This window comes from Anneissia japonica, unplaced genomic scaffold, assembly GCF_011630105.1.
Source record: "Anneissia japonica isolate Jap-2015-1 unplaced genomic scaffold, ASM1163010v1 scaffold287606_len166773_cov115, whole genome shotgun sequence".
Lineage (NCBI taxonomy): Eukaryota > Metazoa > Echinodermata > Crinoidea > Comatulida > Comatulidae > Anneissia > Anneissia japonica.
This window is the reverse complement of record NW_022734863.1, coordinates 96,688-124,121: the sequence shown is the minus strand read 5'-3', so window position 1 is coordinate 124,121 and position 27,434 is coordinate 96,688. Positions and strand designations below refer to the sequence as shown.

General features: G+C 31.6%; 1 protein-coding gene across 1 annotated transcript in view; it reads left to right on the top strand.

Annotated features, from left to right (window-relative positions):
* Positions 1 to 27,434, top strand: part of LOC117116511 (MAM and LDL-receptor class A domain-containing protein 1-like) — a gene marked incomplete at its 5' end in the record, with an annotated part of 70,379 nt that overhangs the window by 9,788 nt on the left and 33,157 nt on the right. The window contains 11 exons of the mRNA XM_033260573.1: positions 5,679 to 5,825; positions 5,985 to 6,335; positions 10,090 to 10,236; positions 10,397 to 10,747; positions 12,557 to 12,661; positions 13,804 to 13,950; positions 14,112 to 14,459; positions 15,566 to 15,670; positions 18,095 to 18,241; positions 18,408 to 18,749; positions 20,967 to 21,093. Coding sequence (XP_033116464.1) covers positions 5,679 to 5,825; positions 5,985 to 6,335; positions 10,090 to 10,236; positions 10,397 to 10,747; positions 12,557 to 12,661; positions 13,804 to 13,950; positions 14,112 to 14,459; positions 15,566 to 15,670; positions 18,095 to 18,241; positions 18,408 to 18,749; positions 20,967 to 21,093 — 2,317 coding nt within the window. The remainder of the gene's footprint in view (positions 1 to 5,678; positions 5,826 to 5,984; positions 6,336 to 10,089; positions 10,237 to 10,396; positions 10,748 to 12,556; positions 12,662 to 13,803; positions 13,951 to 14,111; positions 14,460 to 15,565; positions 15,671 to 18,094; positions 18,242 to 18,407; positions 18,750 to 20,966; positions 21,094 to 27,434) is intronic.

Sequence of the window (27,434 nt, the reverse complement as noted above, 5' to 3'; positions counted from 1 at the left end):
TTTGAGGTTTATGAGCAATTAAATTTTGGAAGTTTTTCATAATATGAAATTTTAAAAAAGACCCCTTTTTAAAAACATGGTATCTCCCAACTACGTAATCCAAAAAAACATTTAAAAATATGCAACAGATACCCAATGTATTGACCTTATACACACACTCATTATTTTTGATGAATAAACCATAAGGATAGCAGAAATATTGTTGTATCAAATTATTACTAATTTTAACATTTAAAAAACAGCCAAAAATGACAAAAATTGCCAAAAATACAAATTTAACCGTTGCCATTGAAATATTCGCACAAAGTGAATAAAACTTCATATTTGATTTCTCTTAACAAAGGTATAGCCATGTGCAAAATTTGAAAGAAATCCATTTTTTTGAGTCTGCCATTTTTTAAATTTCTTTGATTTTTACAGACAACTGCTATTAAATGTGTTTACTGTTTGCCAGATCTCTATTATGGCATGTAGAATATTTTTCTTTCATCAATGTACGTAAATCTTTGGATACGCATGGTTTGGTATTTGGATAATATGTCTCATAGATTTTTGGTAAAATTGCATCCTCGCAAAACTTTATGTACGACGATACACTTTTAGTTGCTACATCAAGAAAATTATTATTTCGAAAATGTCCAAGTCGGTCAATTCAAAGAAACTATTAAACTCATCTATAGCATCTCTTGATCACACTTTCACAGTTTTGGTAACAACTTTTTCCCTTTTTAGTTTTTGATTGTACTTTGATAACAGATGAATGAGGTGATGGTCAGATTTTCCTATTCCATTTTATTGCTTGCCAATGTACGCATTTAAGATGTTTCCACAGCATTCACCTATTGTATTCTGCTTTCTATAGGCATATCAACATATTGATGAATGGGGGGAGAGATTATTTTGAGCTTGCTGCGATGAAAGTCAAAATACAAGATTTAATGCATCGGATTTAATACACCTTTTATTATGTCAGAGCACCCCACCAATGTCTTTACCACACAGAATTCAATACACATTTTCTTGCAATTATTATACACAATCAATCAATAAGGAATGAATATATCAATTGATTGCCAGATTTTGAACAAACCAACAATTGTGGGTAAAATAATAGAATAAGTACACAGCGTGAAACATACAATAATTGCATATTGTTTTTTTTTCTTATGATATTATGCTTATGTTTACTTATTAGTCTTTCTAGTTACAGGTAGTACTAGTAATTGCCACCGCAACCTAAATTATCATTGAGAAAAACAACTAAATGAATAAATAAATAATGTAAAAAAGAAAAAATAGTAGGAATAATTTAGAAATTCTCTGAAGATATGTATAGATTATGTATAAGCATACAATACTATACTATAAAGTCCATGCTTTGTCTATTATCAATAAACCTTCTTGAACAAAAATGGTTGTTTCTTTACCGACCTTTAATGTGCATGGCTTAACGAAACACCGTACAAGAGAACAGATAAATGTAGCCAACATATCCAAATGGTTTAATATAAATAAATTAACCATTAATGCTAACAAAACCAAATTTATGATATTTAGTTCAAAATATAATCTCTCAAAATTTTCAAATATTTCTTTATCAATAAATGGTAACATTATTGATAGAGTTGATAGTTTTAAATACTTAGGAATTACCTTTGATTCTCTTTTTACATGGAATAAGCATATTGAAAATTTTTGTACAAAAATTTCACAACGTATTGGTGTTATTCATAGATTAAGATATTTTTTGCCTAATTTTTCACTTAGACTTATAGCAAATTCTTTAGTATTGCCTAATTTTAATTATTGTAGTCCAGTATGGTCAAATTGCTCAGTTGCACATCTTAATTCACTCCAGGTATTACTAAATAGACTGGCCAGAATTATTTTGTACGCTGATATAAGAACGCCTGTTTATGATCTTATGTAATCACTAAATTGGAAGCTTGTGGACAAACAATGGGAATATAATATTCTTGTAATGACATTTAAATGCTTATCAGGAACTGTTCCAGCATACTTAACACATTTTTACGAATTAATCGATGAATATCATAACATAAATACAAGAAGCAAATCAAAAAACACTTTGATCTCACCAAAATGGCAGAATGATTTTGGAAAAAGAACATTTAAATACCGATCCGTTAATTTATGGAACAATTTATCATCAGATATCCGCAGTAATATTCATTCTATTTAGATGTGTATAAGAGACAGTTGCGAGGCTCCCTTAAACCAATACAATAACATACAGTATTCTGTTTCTCTTTCTTTTTTTTTTACGATGTTTTTTCTATCTATCTTGTAACAATGTAACTCATCTCTCACAAATAAAACAATAATGCAACAATTATGCATATCTGTTTTAAACATTAATTTAAATAATTTATAACATAACCACAGTTAAACATTAATTAACAGAAATATTTTTTAAAAACCATTTTTTTTTTCAAAATGATCAACTGATATTACGTACTGTTATCAATATTACATCTACAAGGTTTTTGACAACATCATTCTGAATATTGTACCAAACCTGTCTCTTATACACATCTTTGAAATTGATTCTGCTGTAAAAATTGGTTTTACAAAAAAATATCCATCAAACACGCTAAGTTTAATGAGCAACTAATCAATCAATGTTAAAGGCAAATTAGAAAAGCTGCAAACAGTATTAATACAGCAGATTAAAGTCGTTAAAATGTTGCAAACATTGATAGCATTGACCAACAATAAAACTTACAACAAAGTCTGCGTGAAAACTAAGAAATTTTATTTGCATATAGTATGTTTTGTAATTCTTTATAAAAGATGTCATTTAGTTTATTTGCTGATGACTCAAGTTGTTTTTATTCAATTAAAATACCCATACACTTACATATATATTTATATTATGTGCTGAAATGTTCGCAATTAGAATTTGGCAGACAATAGATATAAAAGGTACGGTATCACTATAAAAGACAATAGATAAAAATAAGTCAATATGCAGACGATACTTCATTATTATCAGGATTATGAATATAATTCAAATCTACAGCTTTTAGAATTAGGCCTATAAAAGAATTCTCAAAATGTTCTGGACTAGGTATTAATTCCGACAAATGCCGCATTATGTGAATAGGAAATAATAGACATAGTAATATTAGTATGTACATAGTAATATTAGTACAATCTAAATGAAAATTCAGAGTGGCCGCACGGCCACTCAGGAAAGCCTAATGACATGTAACTGTCTATGCGCATATGGAAGACTCGAGCTCTTACTTTGGAACAATTATACTAATAACAAGTTTTTCATTCCAAAATGAATTTACTACCTTTCCATTTTGCTACCTCCACCAGTTTCTGCTTTCAAGAATGTGCAAAATATGTTAATTTAAATTTTAAATACAACAATAATATACAACAATTATGAATGTTGAGCTTGAACATGCTGTACGTCAAAAGTTTTATGGAGGCCCATAAAGTCGCATGGGTCAAACGTTTCCTAGACAAAAATAATAATGCAAGTGGAAATTATTCTTTGTCCCCGAATTTAACAAATATTTCAAAATGTATTTATTTGAATGTAATTTTGACGTTAATTCAATTATATTCCAATAAATTTCCCATGGTTTCTATTGAGATGTGATCATGGCCTGGTCAAAATTCAATTTTTATCAGTCGGCAACGAGTGCACCTTGCTATCTGTATGGTTTTATAGTTTGATACTGATTGATGGCAAATCTATATTTTATTTTAGTTGGTGGAAAACGGGGGTTTAATATATTTATGATTGGACAGCAGGTGTCATTTAATCAATTTCAACAAAAATTTAATATACAAACAAAATTCCTTAGGTACAACGGCAGTGTAAGCGCTATTCCTTAACACTGGATAAAATGTAGTGCATGACCTTGACAATTCACACCTTTCTATCAACGAAAATCATAATTAAATAATTCCAGTTTAATTAAGAAATATGTTTCATTAACAACAGCATCTGTTGATAAATGGGAAACAGAATTTGTAGAGTCATTATACTGATAAACGATTTTTATGTGTCCAATTTAACAGTAATTGCACTCTAGACACATGATTAAAGAATTTTCAGTTTAATTTTATTCATAGACGCATTGCAACAAATAATTTTCTACTTATGATTAAGATAATCGATTCACCAATATGTAATCTATGTAAGGAGCTATCCAAGTTTGTTGCACCTATTCTATGACTACCATAGCGTCTTATTACCTGGAGAGACTTGAATGTTTCAACAGGAAGCATATATATTCCCTATGCTTATAAAAAAAAAGATATTGTTTAGTGTCAATAATAGTACAGTAATTATATTGTTAACAACATGCTACTCTTAGCAAAAATATATTTTAGATGTAAAATATAAACTGATATACCAAACATTAAATAGTTTATTATGTATTAACATATAGAAAAAGGATCAAGTCTATCCTTGCCAGAAATAATAATAAATAATAGCTGCATTTAAAGTAATGGGAAAGGTTGCTTTAATATTCTGCCGAGGAGGTTCACTCTTGTCATAATTGGTAAAATGTTCTTATATTAGGGAAATGATTTTGAGTTTGTGATTTAATTTTTGTATTAATTTCCTTCCATATTAATTCAATTTGCTATGATGACGTTGTGTTGACGAAATTGTGTTTAATGTATATTTTTGAAAATGAAATAACAAAAAAAAAGAAGAAAGAAACATCAGAGTTTGTGATTTAATTTTTGTATAAATTTCCTTCCGTATTAATTCAATTTGCTATGATGTCGCTGTGTTGACGAAATTGTGTTTCAATGTATATTTTTGAAAATGAAATAACAAAAAAAAAGAAGAAAGAAATTGCAAAGTCAATGATTATAACACAAGACAGGCTAAAATACATCATACACTATTTGCTAGACTCATCCCCCCCCCCCCCAACACAAAAAAATATTTTCTTTTACGGTTCCAAACTCTGAAAAGTCCTACCATAAGAAAAATATGATCCTCTCCTTCCATTACTTCCTACAAAGATTATTTTCTACAGCTTACTTGAAATATACAGTACTCGATTTTGATTATTTTCTGATAATTTGATTTTTTATTCATATTCACTTATTAGTATAAAACAAAAGCTCAGAAGGCAACATAGAAATGTTGATTGAAAGGTATCTAAATATACAATACAAATGGATAAAAAATACAAGACATCAAACAGAATAAATTGATGCCTAAACTAAAACATCAACTTTTGACAAGGATAATAAGACATGACTTATATTATAATATACAAGTATATATATATACTAAATATATAATATAATGTATATATTAATATACTAAATATACAAGAAAATACACAATATTAAATTTAAATGCATGTTCATGTATATGTAATATATTATTGAAAATGTGAAAAAAAAATTTTGTATAGTTTACCATTAACATATGGAAGTATTTTAATGGCCAGTTCGACTTTATACGAGTAAAATAGTAAAGTTCATGAATTTTTAAAATAATTTGAAAATTCATTCTGAATTCTTTTGATATAAAATAAGAATATGATTAAACTCATTGCCAAAAATTATTGGTATATTGAAGTGTAAAAGTTTTTTTACTATTAAAGTCATGAATTATTATTGAGACTACGTAACTGAAGTTACTTTTTTTCTTGCATAATTTGTAGCGCAAACCAAATGTGATTTTGAGGATCCATACATCTGTTATTTTATACAAGATGGATATGATGATTTTGATTGGACAAGAACATCTGGATCAACACCCACATCTGGTACTGGCCCTAAGTATGACCACACCTACGGAACATTACAAGGTATTAAAGCTGACATGAATTTAAATTTCCTGAATAAAATTGTAAATTCTTAATGAAAATATTTCTAAAACTACAAACGAAATAAATAAAATAAACTACAAAGAGATATAACAACAAAATCTCTTAAACCAAAACATTCATTTTATCATTTGCCTACAGGTTTCTACATGTACATCAAAACTTCAAATCCGCAATACAACAAGCAAACCGCTCGTCTTTGGACATTGTCATATCCTGCAAAAAACGGCACATGCGTGAAGTGGTTTTACCACATGTACGGGGCCACAGTTAACACATTGAATGTGTACCTAGTCAATACAGAAGGTACTCTTGGTACACCTGCGTGGACAAATAGAAACAATCAAGGAAACATTTGGCGACTTGGAAAACTGTCAGTTGAAACAAAGACTTCCTTCCAGATAGTGTTTGAAGGAATTACAGGAAGTGGTAATACAGGAAATATTGCTTTAGATGACGTCAGCATCATCGATGGGGCATGTTTGAGAAACGGTAAAATACACTTTAATAAATATTATTTTCGTCACTATCCCTTTCGTCTCTGCTTTCACCACATACGCCCTATACTAACAGTCTGTGAAAAATAATGGGGGTAACTTAAATAAGTAATTTTAATATATATCCCCCACGGACTTTCTTTCAAATGACTGAAACACGCACACAGAGTGCAGCTGTAGAAAAGCTAGGAAAGCTTTTAGTCTAAACTTTAAAATTAAGGGGAAACATTGCTGTAAAAATGGCATTCCTCACACTCAAAGATCATAAATATCACCAGCAAAGCATGTGAACTCATCCAATACTGCAGATAAACAACAAACCTCTAAAAGTGAACTCATCCAATACTGCAGATAAACAACAAACTTCTAAAAGTAACTAGGTTTAGTGCGATAAACTCATACACAAAAAACATCACTACGTCATATTATAAAAGAAGAGAAAATAAGTCAGCACCCACAAAATTAACAACGCAACCAAATCAATTGTTACAAAGCTTGAAATTGGAACCAAATACAAACCTGCATTGATGACGAAAGCTTTCATAACATTCAAAGACCATTACGAAAACTTTTTACATAAACCAAACTGTGGACTCTTAAACCCATCAAAAATCATAGGCAAGACCGAATAAACGATGACCGGCTCACAAAAACACAATAAACAAATAGAAAAACACCATTTCTGTCACTGAATGATTTAAACCCATCCAGCACAAACCAAAAAGTCCATCTCTTTTCAAATTTGTGGAACTCTAATTGTGTTTCAATGTATATTTTTGAAAATGAAATAACAAAAAAAAAAAGAAGAAAGAAACAGCAAAGCAAAGTCAATGATTATAACACAAGACAGGCTAAAATACATCATACACTATTTGCTAGACTCATCCCCCCCCCCCCAACACAAAAAAATATTTTCTTTTACAGTTCCAAACTCTGAAAAGTCCTACTATAAGAAAAATATGATCCTCTCCTTCCATTACTTCCTACAAAGATTATTTTCTACAGCTTACTTGAAATATACAGTACTCGATTTTGATTATTTTCTGATAATTTGATTTTATATTCATATTCACTTATTAGTATAAAACAAAAGCTCAGAAGGCAACATAGAAATGTTGATTGAAAGGTATCTAAATATACAATACAAATGGATAAAATATACAAGACATCAAACAGAATAAATTGATGCCTAAACTAAAACATCAACTTTTGACAAGGATAATAAGACATGAATTACAATATACTAAATATACAAGAAAATACATAATATTAAATTTATTACTGGGACGTCAATTCAATCATCATACAATTATCATTAAAATTTTAAGAGTGTAACCTGCATCGTGAGCATCTTTCCCCATAGGGCCAACATGTACGAAGTATATTTACTTTGTTTTTGGCTCTCCACCTGGCTTTTCCTATTTTCTGTTTTGTTTATTAGTATAGATATTTCTTTGCTGAAATTATTAAAGTTTAAAAGTTAATATCAATGTTATTATTATTACCCGCGATAGTGTTACTCCCACTGAACAGTTCATTATACCAGTGAACCAGTTGGAAATGTAGCTAACAAATGAAAAAACTAATAATTGTGCAGTTGGTCTAGATAGAAACTAATCAATTACCAAACATATTTTGAAAGGCATCAATATACTAAATGCATTGGTGAAGCAGTAATAGCTCCACTTTAGAAAACATTACACTAACAATTTTAAGTAATTCACATCCCAAATATTATCCTTAGTAGCATCAAATAAGATAGAAAACAAGTAAAGCTTGTAGAGGAGTTGGAACACATTTATCAAATCTCACTAATACAAAATGTTTTAAGTATACCATTATCTAGAATTAAAAAACCTAAAAGGTGTTAAAAAACTTATACAACTTGCCGTATTAAGTGTTGTTGGACCCAGAATTAAAAAATTACACTTATAATGTTATAAAGAAACAAATAATGTAATATATTATTGAAAATGTGAAAAAAAAATGTTGTATAGTTTACCATTAACATATGGAAGTATTTTAATGGCCAGTTCGACTTTATACGAGTAAAATAGTAAAGTTCATGAATTTTTTAAATAATTTGAAAATTCATTCTGAATTCTTTCGATATAAAATAAGAATATGATTAAACTCATTGCCAAAAATTATTGGTATATTGAAGTGTAAAAGTTTTTTTTACTATTAAAGTCATGAATTATTATTGAGACTACGTACTGCAGTTACTTTTTTTCTTGTATAATTTGTAGCGCGAGCCAAATGTGATTTTGAGGATCCATACATCTGTTATTTTATACAAGATGAATATGATGATTTTGATTGGACAAAAACATCTGGATCAACACCCACATCTAGTACTGGCCCTAAACTGTTTTAACAAGTGCAATTACAATCAGTTAATTAATTTTGTCTTGGGATTTGTGTTTTAGCACAATACCAATGTGATTTCGAAGATCCACATCTGTTACTTTGAACAAGATAAATATGATGATTTTGATTGGAGAAGATCTGGATCAACATACACATTAAAGTACTGGCCCTACATATGACCTGTACAGCGATAATTTATGTGCATTACGTATTGAGCTAAATATAATAATAATAATAAACCTAATGTGCAGAACATGGTTAAAATTGTATACAACATGATCAGTTTCTGAAAAGATTGTAAATATTATGCATAAATGTAGGCTAATAGAATGAATATTAAAAAATTAATGTCAACATCAGTACTAAGTTTCAGTTTGCAACTGAGATAATGTATATATCTCTTCTACATCTATTATTTATTTTACTATAATGATCTCAGAAAAGTTCAAGACTTAACTGATGCTAACTGGAGCACAGTACATAAACACAGATCTCCAGTTACCGGTGATGGTATAACCCCATACTTAGGTTTGGGTGCTTCTAGGTGTTTATTGATTTTTTTTTTGTCTTTTTTTATTGTTTCTTTTCTACAAAATTGTCGGGCGCATAGAGACCTCATTTATTTGCGCTATAAATATTATTATTATTATTACTATTACTATTATTATTATTATTACTATTACTATTATTATTATTATTCGAAAATAGCTCATCTGTGTTGGTGTTTGAATGTAATAAAAGTTTAAACTTTTGATCACAACACAAACAAATTTCACTGTAAGGAAATTTTTTTGTGTTGTGATCAAATGTTTAAACTTTTATTACATTATTATTATTATTATTATTATTATTAAACGAAAAATAGTATAGAGACAACATTTGAAAAGGGGATTTATTATCTAACCATTTTAACTTTACATAAGTAATTCAATGACTTTGGCTATGTGCTGTAAAAAAATGGAAAAATAATAATATTATTGATGTAGTCAGAAAAGAAGGTATTTAAAGTAAAATTGAATTAAAAATAAAATGTAATTGAAATTGTAAATCCTTTAGGTATTTAAGTGTCATCTTTAGTTCAAACGAGAAATTGCATGAACCAATAATACAATTTTTAAGAAGCTAGTTAAGTGATGTAAAATCTATAGTATTAAAACAAAAATTAACATTATGAAACAATGTGTTGTGGATACCGGTTTGACTTTATGTGACTAAAATTAGGAATGTGTTTTTTTTTTTATTATTGAAATTCTTGAAAATTTATGATAAGATGTTTTCCTAACAAAGTTACGAATTATTGTACTTTGGTTTCCAGTAACTGTTTTAACAAATGCAATTACAATCAGTTAATTAATTTTGTCTTGGGATTTGTGTTTCAGCACAATACCAATGTGATTTTGAGGATCCATACATCTGTAACTTTGTACAAGATGAAGATGATGATTTTGATTGGATAAGAACATCTGGATCAACACCCAAATCTGGTACTGCCCCTCCATATGACCACACCTACGAAACATTACAAGGTATTAAATGCTGACATGAATTTAAATTTCCTAAATGAAATTGTAAATTCTTAATGAAAATATTTCTAAAACTAAAAACGAAAGAAATAAAATAAACTACAAAGAGATATAACAACAATGTCTCTTAAACCAAAACATTTATTTTATCATTTGCCTACAGGTTTCTACATGTACTTAGAAACTCTTTATGTGCATTACAACAACCAAACCGCTCGTCTTTGGACATTGTCATATCCTGCAACAAATGGCACATGCGTTAAGTGGTTTTACCACATGTACGGGGCCACAGGAAACACATTGAATGTGTACATAGTCAATACAACAGGTACCGTTGGTGCACCTGCGTGGGCAAATAGAAACGATCAAGGAAACATTTGGCGACTTGGAAAACTGTCAGTTGAAACCAAGAGTGCCTTCCAGATAGTGTTTGAAGGAATTATAGGAAGTGGCTATAAAGGTGATATTGCTTTAGATGACGTCGGGATCATCGATGGGGCATGTTTGAGAAACGGTAAGATACACTTTCATAACTATTACGCCCTATAATAACAGTCTGTGAAAATAGGGGGTAACTTAAATAAGTAATTTTAATATATATCCCCACAGACTTTCTTACAAATGACTGAAACACTCACACAGAGTGCAGCTGTAGAAAAGCTAGGAAAGCTTATAGTCTCAACTTTAAAATTAAGGGGAAACATTGCTGTAAAAATGGCTTTCCTCACACTCAAAGATCATAAATATCACCAGCAAAGCATATGAACTCATCCAATACTGCAGATAAATTTCAAACTTCTAAAAAGTAACTAGGTGTAGTGCGATTAACTCATACACAAAAACATCACTACATCATATCATAAAAGAAGAGAAAAGAAGGCAGCACCCACAAAATTAACAATGCAACCAAATCAATTATTACAAAGCTTGAAATTGGAACCAAATAGAAACCTGCATTGATGACGAAAGCTTTCATAAACATTCAAAGACCATAACGAAAACTTTTTACATAAACCAAACTGTAGACTCTTAAACCCATCAAAAATCATAGGCAAGACCGAATAAACCATGACCGGCTCACAAAAACACAATAAACAAATGGAAAAACACCATTTCTGTCACTGAATGATTTAAACCCATCTAGCACAAACCAAAAAGTCCATCTCTTTTCAAATTTGTGGAACTCTAATTATCTATCACAAATATTGTTAACGGACGATATCTAGTAGGCATGAAAGTACACCGGAATCTCTGAAGACAAAGCAGATATTATTTACTCAACATTGACTTAGAAAAATTCAAACGACATGTTTAACATTACTGTAGGATGTTACGGTGGGGATAAAATATGTTAATATGTCGGATCCTTTTTTCTCTAATTACTTACCCTAAAACTTGGAAAAACCAATATCTGTTTTTGAATAATTGCACTTATCATTTCGGAGTCTCTACCCTACTTAGACGTTGATCCTTGTAGGATGGTATGGCATAATATAAATGTATGGGTCGTGTGCGTTCAAGCAGCATTGACAGGGATACTCTCCAGGGAGCAGAAAAGTTGCACAATGTGCGGATGTGCTTATTCAGTATCCAGTAACCAGGGAAATAAAGATGCCAGCGCCTTGTATAATTGCATTTTAAAATCTGCAGAATTTTTTTTTATACATAAGTCAAAGTTTCTTGCAGTACTTTCATGTCTGTATGTATGTATAACCGAGGCAACAGCGTCAATTGCATCAATTTCATTGATAATTCTGATCACTATGTATTTTATATATATATATATATATATATCAAAGCCTTCATATGCAAATATGCAACAATTCACTATGAATAAAGTATCTAATTATATATGCTATATAGATTATATATGCTATATAAATATTTCTACGTATGTACATTATATTATGTTCGTTGATTTCTGAATTGTATTTAATAGTCATCATATCATGCATTATATAATTTAAACATATAATTTTAGAACTACTATAATATTCCTACATCAATTTTCCATTCCACAATTGTTTAAATTATATAGGACCTTATATAAATCTCACTGTATTTTATTTCTTCTTTAATTATTGTATACTGTTTTTTAGTCACTAGCAATTAAGTCTTAGTATTAAAGCTGGCTCAAAAGCACCACCAATAATCTATCGCTTACATAATCAATGTATATCAATCAATGTATATATATATATAAAGACAAATGCGATTTTCATAACAATAATAATTTTTATACAATTAGTATTGTGATGAGCGATGAGCTTATTTTATTACGAACAGAGTATGTCACTAATTAATATTCAATTTCTAATTGAAGAAACTTGCGATATTGACTGCTTGAACGGCGGAGTCTGTGTCTCGGATGACGGAATCGAGAACTGTCAGTGTATGCCTGGTTTTCTTGGACCAACTTGCAATATATGTAGGTTTTTACAGCGATAATTAATGTGCATTACGTATTGAACTAAATATAATAATAATAAACCTAATGTGTAGAACATGGTAATAAAATTGTATACAACATGTTCAGTTTCTGAAAAGATTGTAAATATTATGCATAAATGTAGGCTAATAGAATGAATATTAAAAAATTAATGTCAACATCAGTACTAAGTTTCAGTTTGCAACTGAGATAATGTATATAAATGTATATATCTCTTCTACATCTATTATTTATTTTACTATAATGATCTCAGAAAAGATCAAGACTTAACTGATGCTAACTGGAGCACAGTACATAAACACAGATCTCCAGTTGCTGGTGATGGTATAACCCCATACTTAGGTTTGGGTGCTTCTAGGTGTTTATTGATTTTTTTTTTTGTCTTTTTTTATTGTTTCTTTTCTACAAAATTGTCGGGCGCATAGAGACCTCGTTTATTTGCGTTATAAATATTATTATTATTATTATTACTATTATTATTATTATTATTATTACTATTACTATTATTATTATTATTATTACTATTACTATTATTATTATTATTATTATTCGAAAAATAGCTCATCTGTGTTGGTGTTCGAATGTAATAAAAGTCTAAACTTTTGATCACAAACAAATTTCACGGAAAGGAAATTTGTGTTGTGATCGACAGTTTAAACTTTTATTACATTATTATTATTAATATTATTAATATTAATATTATTATTTTTATTTTTATTATTAAACGAAAAATAGTATGAGACAACATTCGGAAAGGGAATTTATTAGCTAACCATTTTAAGGTATTTGAATGTTGCCTTTAGTTCAAACAAGAAATTTCAATAACCAGTAATACAATTTTAAGAAGCTAATTAAGTAATGTAAAATTTAAAGTTTTAAAACAAAAATGTTTTTGGTAATTTTTATATCATTAACATTATGAAACAATATGTTGTGGATACCGGTTTGACTTTATGTGAGTAAAATTTGGAATGTGTTTGTTTTTTATTATTGAAATTTTTGGAAATTTATGATGTTTTCCTAACAAAGTTATGAATTATTGTACTTTGGTTTCCAGTAACTGTTTTAACAAATGCAATTACAATCAGTTAATTAATTTTGTCTTGGGATTTGTGTTTTAGCACAATACCAATGTGATTTCGAAGATCCACACATCTGTTACTTTGAACAAGATAAATATGATGATTTTGATTGGATAAGAACATCTGGATCAACATACACATTAAGTACTGGCCCTACATATGACCACACCTACGGAACATTACAAGGTATTAAAAAGCTGACATGAATTTAAATTTCCTAAATGAAATTGTAAATTCTTAATTGAAATATTTCTAAAAATACAAACGAAAGAAATAAGATAAACTACAAAGAGATAGAACAACAATATCTCTTAAACTAAAACATTTATTTTATCATTTGCCTACAGGTTCCTACATGTACATCGAAACTTCATATCAGCGATACAACCAAACCGCTCGTCTTCGGACATTGTCATATCCTGCAACAAACGGCACATGCATCAAGTGGTTTTACCACATGTACGGGGCCACAGTGAACACATTGAATGTGTACATAGTCAATACAGAAGGTACCGTTGGTGCACCTGCGTGGACAAATAGAGACGATCAAGGAAACATTTGGCGACTTGGAAAACTGTCAGTTAAAACAAAGAGTGCCTTCCAGATAGTGTTTGAAGGAATTGTAGGAAGTGGTGATACAGGTGATATTGCTTTAGATGACGTCAGGATCATCGATGGGGCATGTTTGAGAAACGGTAAAATACACTTTAATAAATATTATTTTTGCCACTAGCCCTTTCGTCTCTCTGCTTTCACCACCTACACCCTATAATAACAGTCTGTGAAAAATAAGGGGGTAACTTAAATAAGTAATTTTAATATATATCCCCCATGGACTTTCTTACAAATGACTGAAACGCTCACACAGAGTGCAGCTGTAGAAAAGCTAGAAAAGCTTATAGTCTCAACTTTAAAATTAAGGGGAAACATTGCTGTAAAAATGGCTTTCCTCACACTCAAAGATCATAAATATCACCAGCAAAGCATGTAAACTCATCCAATATTGCAGATAAACAACAAACTTCTAAAAAGTATAGTGTAGTGTGATAAACTCATACACAAAAACATCACTACGTCATATCATAAAAGAAGAGAAAAGAAGGCAGCACCCACAAAATTAACAACGCAACCAAATCAATTGTTACAAAGCTTGAAATTTGAACCAAATAGAAACCTGCATTGATGACGAAAGCTTTCATAACATTCAAAGACCATAACGAAAACTTTCTTCATAAACCAAACTGTAGACTCTTAAACCCATCAAAAATCATAGGCAAGACCGAATAAACCATGACCGGCTCACAAAAACACAAATAAACAAATGGAAAAACACCATTTCTGTCACTGAATGATTTAAACCCATCCAGCACAAACCATAAAGTCCACCTCTTTTAAATTTGTGGAACTCTAATTATCTATCACAAATATTGTTAACAGACGATATCTAGTACGCACGAAAGCACACCGGAATCTCTGAAGACAAAGCAGATATTATTTACTCAACGTGGACTAAGAAAAATTCAGACAACATATTTAACATTGCTGTGGGAAGTTACGGCGGGGATAAAAAATGTTAATATGTCGGATCGTTTGTTCTCTAATTACTTACCCTAAAACTTGGAAAAACTAATATCTGTTCTGTTGAATAATTGCACTTATCATTTCGGAGTCTATAACCTACTTAGGCGTTGAACTTTCTAGTACAATAATAATTTTATACAATTAGTATTGTGATGAGCAATGAGGTTATTTTAATACGAACAGAGTATGTCACTAATTAATATTTGATTTCTAATTGAAGAAACTTGCGATATTGACTGCTTGAACGGCGGAGTCTGTGTCTCGGATTACAGAATCGAAAACTGTCAGTGTATGTCTGGTTTTGTTGGACCAACTTGCAGTATATGTAAGTTTTTACTGCGATAAATAATGTGCATTATGTATTGAGCTAAATATAATAATAAACATAGTGTGGAGAACATGGTTAAAAATGTATACATGATGAGTTTCTGAAAAGATTGTAAATAATACGCATAAATCTAAACTAAGAGAATGAATACTAAGTTTCAGTTTGCAACTGAGATAATGTATGTATCTCTTCTTCATCTATTACTTATTTTACTAATGATCCCAGAAAGGATCAAGTGTTAACTGATGCTAACTGGAGCACAGTACATAAACACAGATCTCCAGTTGCCGGTGATGGTATAACCCCATACTTCAGTTTGGGTGCTTCTAGGTGTTTATTGATTTTTTTTTTTTTTTGTCTTTTTTTTAATTATTTCTTGTCTACAATGTTGTCAGGCACATAGAGACCTTGTTTATTTGTGCTTTTAAAGTAAAATGGAATTAAAATTAAATGTAATTGCAATTTTAAATCTTTGTATTTAGGTGTCGTCTTTAGTTCAAACAAATTGCATGAACCAATAATAGTTTTTAAGAAGCTAAATAAGTAATTTAAAATTTAAAGTTTCAAAACAAAAATGTTTTTGGTAATATACAATTAACAGTATGGAACAGTGACTTGTGACTCGAAGTGAAATTTGGAATGTGTTTTTTTTAATCATTATTATTGAAATTCTTGCAAATTTACGATAAGGTGTTTTCCTAACAAAGTTACGAATTATTGTACTTTTGTTTCCAGTAACTGTTTTAACAAATGCAATTACAATCAGTTAACTAGATTTGAACTCGTCACTGAGGACGAGTTAGGTGATCCGCCGCACTTTGACCAACGAAGGAAGTGTGCGCGGTGCGGATTATACAACATTTAAATGCTGATAATGGCAAAATACGCTAATTTAGTTTGTTAAAAAAGAATTTTGAGCATTTTAAAAGATTTACTCATGCGTACGCGCACGTCATGACGCACGTGCGCATCTTAATGTCACTGTTGTCTACTGATATGAGATATATATGTATCAACTTTCATTGACAAACGCCTGTTGGTGAAGGAGTAATGATCATTCATAGTCTTTATCATATATAAAAATTCAGTTTTTTTTACTTCAGATGGAAATATGTTGACGTCACAATGTCCGATCAGCTATTATGATATATAAAATCATATCTACAACTCATGTGCTTTTAGAATATGTAATAAAAATTGGGGGTCACCTTTCATCCTAGCTAAATTTGATTATAAATAGGCATAATTATAAGTAATTTTTGACGCACGCGTACGCGCACGTTAAGACGCGCAAACTAAAAAGTAAGATATCTAACATTACACCTTGACCTGAAGTATAAGCCCATTTAATATTATTCAGAAATTACGAATGGTTAAGATGATATGACGTCATCAACGTTTTGAGAAAAGAAATAAATTTAAAAAAAATTCAGACGGCAATATGATGACGTCACAATGTTCGATCAGCTATCTAATCGTCATCAAAATCTAAAAAAATGCCACATATATGAAAGAGAATTGCCTCAGCTACAACATACACAAAGTTGGAAGACAATCTATCAAGAATAAGCAAGATACGCTCAAATGCGCATTTGTTAAAATGACGTCATCGATAATATTCAGTTTGTTGAGTTCAGATGGCAAGATGATGACGTCATAATGTCCGATCAGCCATTATGACCTATAAAATCATATTTACAACTCATGTGCTTTCAGAATATGTAATAAAAATTGGGGGTCACCTTTCATCCTAAAGAGCTGTAACTGTTCAAAATTAGGCCTGATTTTAGCAAAATTTCACTGTATATCAGCACAAATGTGCACAAAGGTCACTATTTTTTATGCGTGCGTACGGCACTGTTATTGCCATAGAGTGATTGGAAAAATTGGAAACTTGTCAAAACAATGTCAGGAACCCAAAATGTGACAAAAAAATTAATTTCTAGCTTCCATACGTGCTGCGCGCGTGAAAATGTGCACGCGTAGTGGTAAATTTCAAAAAATTTTGAAATGCTCAAAATGGCCTGAAACGTGCTCTAATTTAATCTAAATGTGATTTCGAGCATTTTAAAATTTGACGCGCACACGTAAAATTAGGTTACATTACATTTAACATTGACGATTTCGAAATGGCAATTGGTTAGGCTGATATGATCGATAATGTAAAAACGCAAAATTGCTTGTAGATGACGTCACGCATAACTGCGCACTCTGAAAACCTTATAGTGACTATTCCAGGCAAAGCTAAATGTTTTTTGAAGCGTGCATGTATGAATCCCGTGCCAATTTTTAGATATCGTGCTAACAAGAAATGGGGAGAAGCTAGAATAAAAAAAGAAAAAAGATCTCTGACAATAACAAGAGGTGATCCGCTAGCGGAGCGGATCACCAATTAATTTGGTCTTGGGATTTGTGTTTCAGCACAATACCAATGTGATTTTGAGGATCCATACATCTGTTACTTTGTACAAGATGAAGACGATGATATTGATTGGATAAGAACATCTGGATCAACACTCAAATCTGGTACTAGCCCTCAATATGACCACACCTACGAAACATCACAAGGTACTAAAAAGCTGGCATGAATTTAAATTTCCTAAATGAAATTGTAAATTCTTAATTAAAATATTTCTAAAACTACAAACGAAATAAATAAAATAAACTACAAAGAGATATAACAACAATATCTCTTGAACCAAAACATTTAACGTATTTTATCATTTGCCAACAGGTTCCTACATATACATCCGTACTTTTTACTTCAACCAAACCGCTCGTTTTTGGACATTGTCATATCCTGCAACAAACGGCACATGCGTCAAGTGGTTTTACCACATGTACGGGGAAACAATGAATATATTGAATGTGTACATAGTCAATACAGAAAGTACTGTTGACACAATTGCATGGACAAGTAGAAACAACCCAGTGAACCTCTGGCGACTTGGACAAATTTCAGTTGAAATAAACAGTACCTTCAAGATGATGTTTGAAGGCATTGTAGGAGGTAGTTCTGTTGGTCATATTGCTTTAGATGACATCACGATCACCGATGGAATATGTTTCACAAAAGGTAAATTCATCTGCACCTTACAACAACACTACAATAACTAGATTTGAACTCGTCACTGAGGACGAGTTAGGTGATCCGCCGCACTTTGACCCACGAGGAAGTGTGCGCGAACAATAATTAAATGCTGATAATGGCAAAATACTCTAACTTAGTTTGTTAAAAAAGAATTTTGAGCATTTTAAAAGAATTTTTCATGCGTACGCGCACGTCATGACTCGCGTGCGCATCTTAATGTCACTGTTGTCTCCTGATATGAGATATAGGGTCAAGGGTAAAAAATGCATTTTTGCAGTCAATTTATTATTTATTTATATATAGATTTTTTTAAATTTAAACCATCTTTATAGAGGGTTACCCTTCTAGCTAGGCTTCAGTGTCGCATTAGAGAGAATACCAACGCATGGATCTTCTGAGTATTTTGATCATAATGATGATAGATTCATCAACAGAGATTGGTTATACAGGCCAACAAAACATCTGCCTTATTTTAGGGAGTGGTCTACATGGGCACTCTTTTCTATAATTTCCTGAGCCTCATTCAAGTCGATAATTATGATCTTTCAAATTAATAACTTAAGATTGTGTTTCACCCTTAAATTATTATTTGGTTGAGTCACACTATCTGGGATGTCCAAATTATCACATATATTTTACATATGACAGACTTAGGAATGGTTTTGAAACATTCTTTTGCAGAGATTGATAGATTTCCACATTTGACGTACGAAAACAGGTCAATACGAAATATTTCCTATGGAGAATATTTTTCTGGCACGGCGCGATGATCAGCCTCTTGCACTTTATAACATTTAGTCTTGGAACTGCATGTATAAAGTCGGCATGCCTTAGAATAATAATATTCCGACGTTCATCATTTTTATTTAATTGGTATAACTCCAAAGTTTTCAACGTTTATTCATACAGGGGAAAGTCTAGTTGTTTCTGAGTCAAATCTGGTGTCCATCAAGACTCATTAGCCGTCACACTACACTGAGTTCGGTCATGAATATTTATTATCAACATAAAATTCTTGGCAAGTGCGGTGCCAGTGTAGTCGTGGCGGCGCCGCAGGGGGCTTAAGGTTCCCCCCCCCCCTTCAGCCAAAGCTTGTTGGGCAGTCGGACCAAAAAAAAAATAGATCTAGTTTTTCCTATCCCAGCAATTTCCAGCCATCTAGAAGTCCTAATTTTTTTTTTTTTTAATCTCGTTTTGGGAGGACAGGATAACCACACCCACTCCCGTCTCCGGCCTCAGGCCCTCAGATAACGCTGCACGCTATAGTTACACCCATAAATACATAGCCCACCCTCACCCCCACCCCATAAATGATATCCTAGACCGTAGGGTAAATTGCAAGGTATGCTATGTATTGGCATATAATGTGCGAGGGTTACGCACTCCCCTCCCCCTGAAAAAAAAATACTAGCTTATCCACTGCCCACACATCAGTAGTTAAAATTCACCTCAAATCACATTATTTTGCAAGTTATCCCCCTCACCGTAATGCATCACTTTTAAATTTTAAAAATGCATTACATAGTTCTTCATCAGTTTGTGGTCACAAATTATCGCTTGAGGATCTACATCTTCAATAAATTCTAACTTTTGATGTTGCTTGTGCTTGTTGTTGTTTAAGCATATGGTTTGTAGAACCCGGCCATGTAAGAAATGAGACATGAAATATAAGGTGTTTTTAATTGTTTGTAAAATTTTTTATTTAAAATGCTCTGTTGCATTCTTCACCATCAGTGTTGTTTAAGCCTGCACTTTTCATTTTAAGAGAATACACTTTGTGTCCCTTCCCACCCATAACCCATGACCAAATGCGTTATGTTCTGGGTTTGCTTCTAAAATGCATGGAATCTTACGAAACCCCGGGTAAATTCGGCTGGACATCGGCACCCGTTTGTATTAGGTTGTAATATGGATAATTAGAAATACGAGAGTATAATACCATTAATTTAAAAAAAAATGTCGTTCAAATTTAATACAAAGTCACATTATAGTGGTTTTTTTCTGAAAGCTGTATACTGTTCAGTCACTTTGTCAACTTTCTTGTTTAAAATTTCCACAATAGCAGTCTAATTATTATAACATCAGTAAAGTCACATGTAAAATAACTATGTATTACAACAACATTTTAAAACAAGTGCTTGTTTACATTACTTTTTCAAATAAATTTGTCATTTACAGGTGACGTTAATGCATCATCACCAGGTAACGTTAATGCATCATCACCAGGTAACGTTAATGCATCATCATCAGTACCTGACTACCTGATAGCTGTGTATATTCTCTGTGTCTTCATTTTCATGATGTCACCGTTATTTATCTTCCTCTGCAGGTAGACCCTACTCTATAATAGTAATAATAATAATAATAATAAAAATATTAATAATAATAATAATAATAATAAAATAATAATAAAATAATAATGATAATAATAATAATAATAATAATAATAATAATAATAATAATAAAATTTAATGGTTACAATATGCTTTATTAAATGATTAGTTTATATTCTAATCTGCCAGTATCCTGCTCACAAGAACAATATACATTTATTGGTATTTGTTTGGAGTATGTTATAGATGTATAAACCTTACCTTTTTTAATAAATTTATATCTTGAGAGTTGCCCATGATCACTGGCACCTTTCGGGGTAGTACACTGTGAGGGGTGTCTGATGGTGCACGGCATTATTACTGTTGCATGATGCTCATTGGGGCATTTTCCCTTCCGTTAGGTGCTGGGGGTTCTGGGCGACCTGGTATTCTGTGCTTGTATGTTTTGTATATTTGGTGTTTTGTATACCTTTGATGCCTATGTTAACAATATGTAATATGTAAATTGTTGTGAAAATTCTGAATAAATGTAATATATTTACTCATGTAATAATGCACATAATACCATAATTCATGACAAAAACTTATGCATGAAGGATGCACTAGAAGTAAAAAAAAAAGAAAGACATAGGAAACTGTGACTATTGAAGTATTATTGAGAAGGAGATCACTCGGCAACAATTCCCTTTGACACGACAAACCGATGTGTTCCTCGCCTTTGGATCGTGCGCGGGCATATTACCTTATGAACATTTTTTCTTTTGCAACAGCTTGGCAATGACATGGCTTAATACGCTTCAACATAGCAGTTGTGCGATAAACCATTTGATTTTAACTCATTAAACTCATCTTTAAAATTAACAATGTTCCTCTGAATTGATTTTTTCGGACTTTTAGTGTGTTATTATGTGCATATATTTGACTAACAGATTTCACAAAACATTTCTGTTGTAATTACTTCTGTGTTCATTATAATTATTTTTGTCTAAAAATTGACTGGTTTGACTAAAATGCTTAGGCAGCGTGAAAATGAAAAATACTCTGATTTTGGAATGGTTTTTCGAGTAGTTAACTCTATTATAATCCTCAATTATTTATTAATAAATATCCGTTAGAATTAGCGAATTTTGTCCAATTTATGAAAATTGAAGTTGAAATATACTATACTTTTAAAGGTCATGTAAATGTTACATTCAATTTGAAACTTTTTTGGTTGAAAATATTAATATGTTTTATATTTTATGAGAGATAAATGTATCAGCTTCAAAATGGAAACGATTGCGCAGCCATAGTGATTGAATGTATGTAGTGCGCATCGAGAAAAGAAGGTGCTCTCCATTTCGCCATGTTCAGTTTTTTGGTAAAAAATATGCCTGCTGAAATTTGATGGCGGGGAAGACATCAGACTTCCAAGCCATCGCGCAAACATTCTTCACGCGCTGCGGCAGCTTTTATCTTGGTTCATTTGCATAGTGCTGCGTGCATGTAGATTTTTCAAGTGAATCTCTTTCTCAATAATACCTCCATGCTGTGACTAACTTTAGATAATATTTATTCACGAGATTTTGCTGGTAATGCATTTTAACTTCATTGGGCGACACACCTTTATTGTAAAAAAAATTACTCTGAGTTTCACGCTTTATGGCGTCTGCACGCTAAAATGCGCGAACGGAAAATTAAGGTACATAACATTCAACATTGACCTGAAGCTTATGCTCACCTAATATGATTTAGAAATGACGAATGGTTAAGATTATATGGGCTCATCAACGTTTTGAAGAAAGAGAAATGAGGGGGTCAGAAAAACAATTTTTTGACCATGATGACGTCATCAAAATGTAAAAAGAAGTCAAATATATGAAAGAGAATTGTCTCGGCTATAACATACTCAAAGTTGAAAGACGATCGATCAAGGATAAGCGAGATACGCTCAAATGCGTATTTTCAAATATGACGTCATAGCTATAAGTCACTTTCTTTGAATTCAGATGCCAATATGATGACGTCACAATATCCGATCAGCCATTATGATCTATAAAATCATATCTACAACTCATGTGCTTTCAGAATATGTAATAAAAATTGGGGGTCACCTTTCAACCTAAGGAGATATAACTGATTAAAAATAGGCCTGATTTTAGCATAATTTTCACTGTATAGCGGCACAAATACGCGCAAAGATACCTATGTTTGATGTGCACGTACGGTATTGCTATTGGCCAAAAGATGACCGAAAGGAATGGAAATTTGTGAAAACATTGTCAGGAACAAAAACTATGTGAAAAAACATAATGTCTAGCTTCCGTAAGTGCTGCGCGCGTAAAAATGCGCACGCGTAGTGGAAAATTTTAAAAAATTTCGAAATGCTCAAAATGGCCTAAAACGTGCTCTAATTTAGTCAAAAAGTGATTTTGAGCATTTTGAAATTTTGACGCGCGCGTAATGAAGCGCACGCGTCAAATTAGGGTACAGTACATTCAACATTAACCCGAAGTTAATGCTCACTTAATACGATTTCAAAATGGCAATTGGTTAGGCTGATATTATCGATAATGTAAAAACACAAAATTGCGCGTAGATGACGTCACGCATGACTGAGCGCGTTGAAAAGCTTACCATGACTATTCCAAACCAAGCCAAATGTTCGCTGACGGCAATTGTGCGTAACTCGTGGCATTTTTTGAGATATCGTGCGAACAGAAAAGGGGAGAAAGAAAGAAGAATAAAAAAAAGATGAAGATGATGATCCTGACAATAACAATAGGTGATCCGCACTAGATGCGGATCACCAAAAAAAGATGAAGATGATGATGATGATCCTGACAATAACAATAGGTGATCCGCTAACGTTAGCGGATCACCAATAATAATAAAACATTACTGTTGGATTACTGCATTTGTATTTCTATTGTATATTAAGATTAGTATTTCTATTATATATTGAGATTATGTATGAATTGCAAATATTTATATACATTTTATATTTATGTCATTTATCATGTTAATATAAAGCAAATTCTGTAAGTTAATATAATTAAGTATCATATTACGTTGTATTTAAAAAGCTTCTATCAACTACATTGAATTGCACACCAAAAGCTCAAATGTCCTTGGTATTACATAACCGTGTCCATTCTCAGGGCTTTAAGAAACAAATTTGTTTGCCAGAAAGAATACTTGTATACATGACGCCGCAAAGGCCTATTCAATGGTAAACTGCTGATGTGCTCCAACCCCAGCCCCAAAAAACTTTAACAGATAATAGTAAACCCAGTGATTGCTATATAACTGCTATTAGAAGCTGTAGGTAGTGGCCTGAATAGGCCAATCCTAACATTAAAAATAACCTCTCAAATAATAATGAAATTGAAATGTATGTAGCAGTGTCATGAAAATATCCAATATGAGTAACTATAGCAGTGAACATCAAATGCATACCAGTTATATAGGAGAATTAATAAAATATAAAAATATGCAAAAGTGCAGAGCTATTATTTAAAATGCTTGAAATATAGAAACAAAAGCCGCGCTACAAAACTACAGTATATCAAAGAAAGTTTAGCCATGTAGGTATGTTTAGATGACTCAAGGATAGTGAGTCTGACTAAGTAATTGTCTTCAGACCTAAAGTTTCTATTTTACTTTTCAATACCAATCACTAAATAGTGTTATTAATGTTATAATAAGTAGTTTTGTTTGTTTGATATCCACCAGTCTTATTCTTATTTGTAGTCTTATTAGTCTTTGAATTCTTCCAATATACAGAATTATATTTGTTATTTGTATTTCTTTGTAATTTGTATATTTATACACAAATATTTTATTTACCAATCATTAGTCACATTATTAACTTGTTATTACTGTATTGTTGTTATTGTTATGTTTAAGTCCCTACCTGTGCGAACGCCTATTAATTTGCGGACATAGCCCCTACCGGCGCAAACGCCTATGTATTTGCGGACACAGTCCCTACTGGCGCAAACGCCTATTCAGTTGTGGACCCAGTCTCTACCAGCGCGAATGCCTAATCACTTACGGACACATCCCTACCGGCGCAAACTCCTATTCAGTTGCGGACACAGCCCCTACCTGCGCGAACACCTATTCATTTGCGGATTGTTTATACTAATTGCATTTGCAGACTGTATTTAGGGCCATTTTTTCCGGGGCCATTTTTTCCTGGGCCATTTTTACCGGAGCCATTCTTACCGTACACCGTATTTTCCACAAACTGCCCAATGACCACTAACCACAAGCTTGCCCAATTGGATTATTACCCTGATGAGGGTAAATAGCTCATCTCATTTTAAAGGGTTAATAGAGGGTGCATTAATACCCCAATCAAGTTTGTTTGGTAACAGGCAGTTTTTTCTTAAGTGTGTTTCATTACTGCTGCAAACTCCTCTGGAGCAGGACAGTAATCACATCTCTAAAGTTTTATCATTCTGAAAGGGTGTAGTTTTGAGTATTGTTTAGATTTGATAAGTTCATTATATAAAATATGTTAGTGTTTACCATATATTAGTTTATACTTGGTAATATTTATAAGAGGTTTAAGTGAAAGACTTTGCTGACTACCTGGCAGATCAGATTACAAAACTATTTTTGTGTATATAATGCTGAACTTTAGTTAACTGTTTCACAATAAGTTTGTGAATTATTTTCATATTAATTATCAGTTTAACTTTTGAGATGCATGTAGTGTATAATGCACTTTTTATGTAGTTTATAGATACTGTACAAAGATAATAGGCATGGTTGGGCCACCTACTGTAGGCTGACCATGAAGTAGATGATGACTGTACTAATTACGCGATAGTTATATTTCAACTCATGGTGGCGCTATACTATAAACAAACAAATCAAGATGTTATAGGGCTATATTGATAGTAAATTAAATGCATTTTAATAACAATTGAATTGGTTAGGCGAGTGAATACGATTGTTTTAATTAATAAAGCTGCTATTACTTATAGTCTTATTGTTCTTGATCAGAGTTAACTAATTAAATTTGTTAAGTGAATCATTGTATGAGGTGCCAATACAGAGATTGCATTTTATGATAACTATTAATTATGAATTCATTACATTTAATATTTTACTTTGTGCATTGTTAGCAATATTTTGTATTGCCATTGCAGTTATTCAGATTGTAATATCGTACAGTACCATACCGTTCACTGATTGGTCATTGGTTACTTAGTCAGCTTGCCCGGTGTTTGCTAGGAGTGTCGATTAGATGAATTATAATATGGTATAACTGACGATCATTTATTATTTTCATTTAGTGATTGTTATTACTCTTTGTATTGCCTATGTAAGTGTTACCGGATTACTTTAGTATGCTATGATTACTCTTACTGTGTAATAATGTATGCATTATGATAGTAAATGATTTCTTATTAATTTTAATGTTACTTTTATATACTTAGGCCTATTTAGTTTGTTTAATATATCGAGTCTTAATGATTTATGTATTCTTCTGAAATATCTTAATTGATTGATGATGAATAATTTGTTATTCCACATGTGAAGCTACTTGCTCCTGTGTTATTGATACAAACTGATTTATTCATTGTTTTAGGATTTGCTTGTTTTGGTTTGGTTTGTTTTGATTTTTGACGGAAATAAAGAAAATGAAGAATGCTTAGTACTCAGTCGTGAAGTGTGTTCGTTTTATAAGCGTCACAATCATATTGTATTGTAAGCAGGGACGTATACAGGGGAGCCGCGGCTCTCCCACCCCCCCCCCTATTTCTAATCTATGTAAATATGCATCAGCACACGTTATACATATGCCTACTATACTAACACATAGGCCTAATCGTGATTTTAAAAAAATCTTAAATCCATAAGTCCCAGGCCAGGTCTTTCAAATACGGAAATGTGATATTGTATGGTTCAGTTTGGTTTTTGTCGTTTTGCATGCTCTCTAATATTTTGTTTTAATACTACAGTACTACAAGTAATAATAATAATAATTATGATGATGACGATGGTAATAATAGATAATAATTATAAAAAGTGAAGAAAATTGTGATAAAGGCGAAAAAGTGAGTTGTGATTTGTTGATCACAATTATTATAATATAGTTAAAGCTTAGTAAGCTATAGTTAGGCCTAAGTTGTCTTGGATATTAATTAGATTCCTGATAAAAGATTATAAGAAATTTGTTGGGGCTTCATTTTGACTATATAATGGTGATGTGATCACTTATTTTTATACCTCCTTGATGTGATAATGATGAATTTTACTATATAAAAGTGTCATTTCCGGCCATTTAGAGATACTATTTCCTCAAATTTTCCCACCTTATCCTCAACCATGGTGGAGCTGA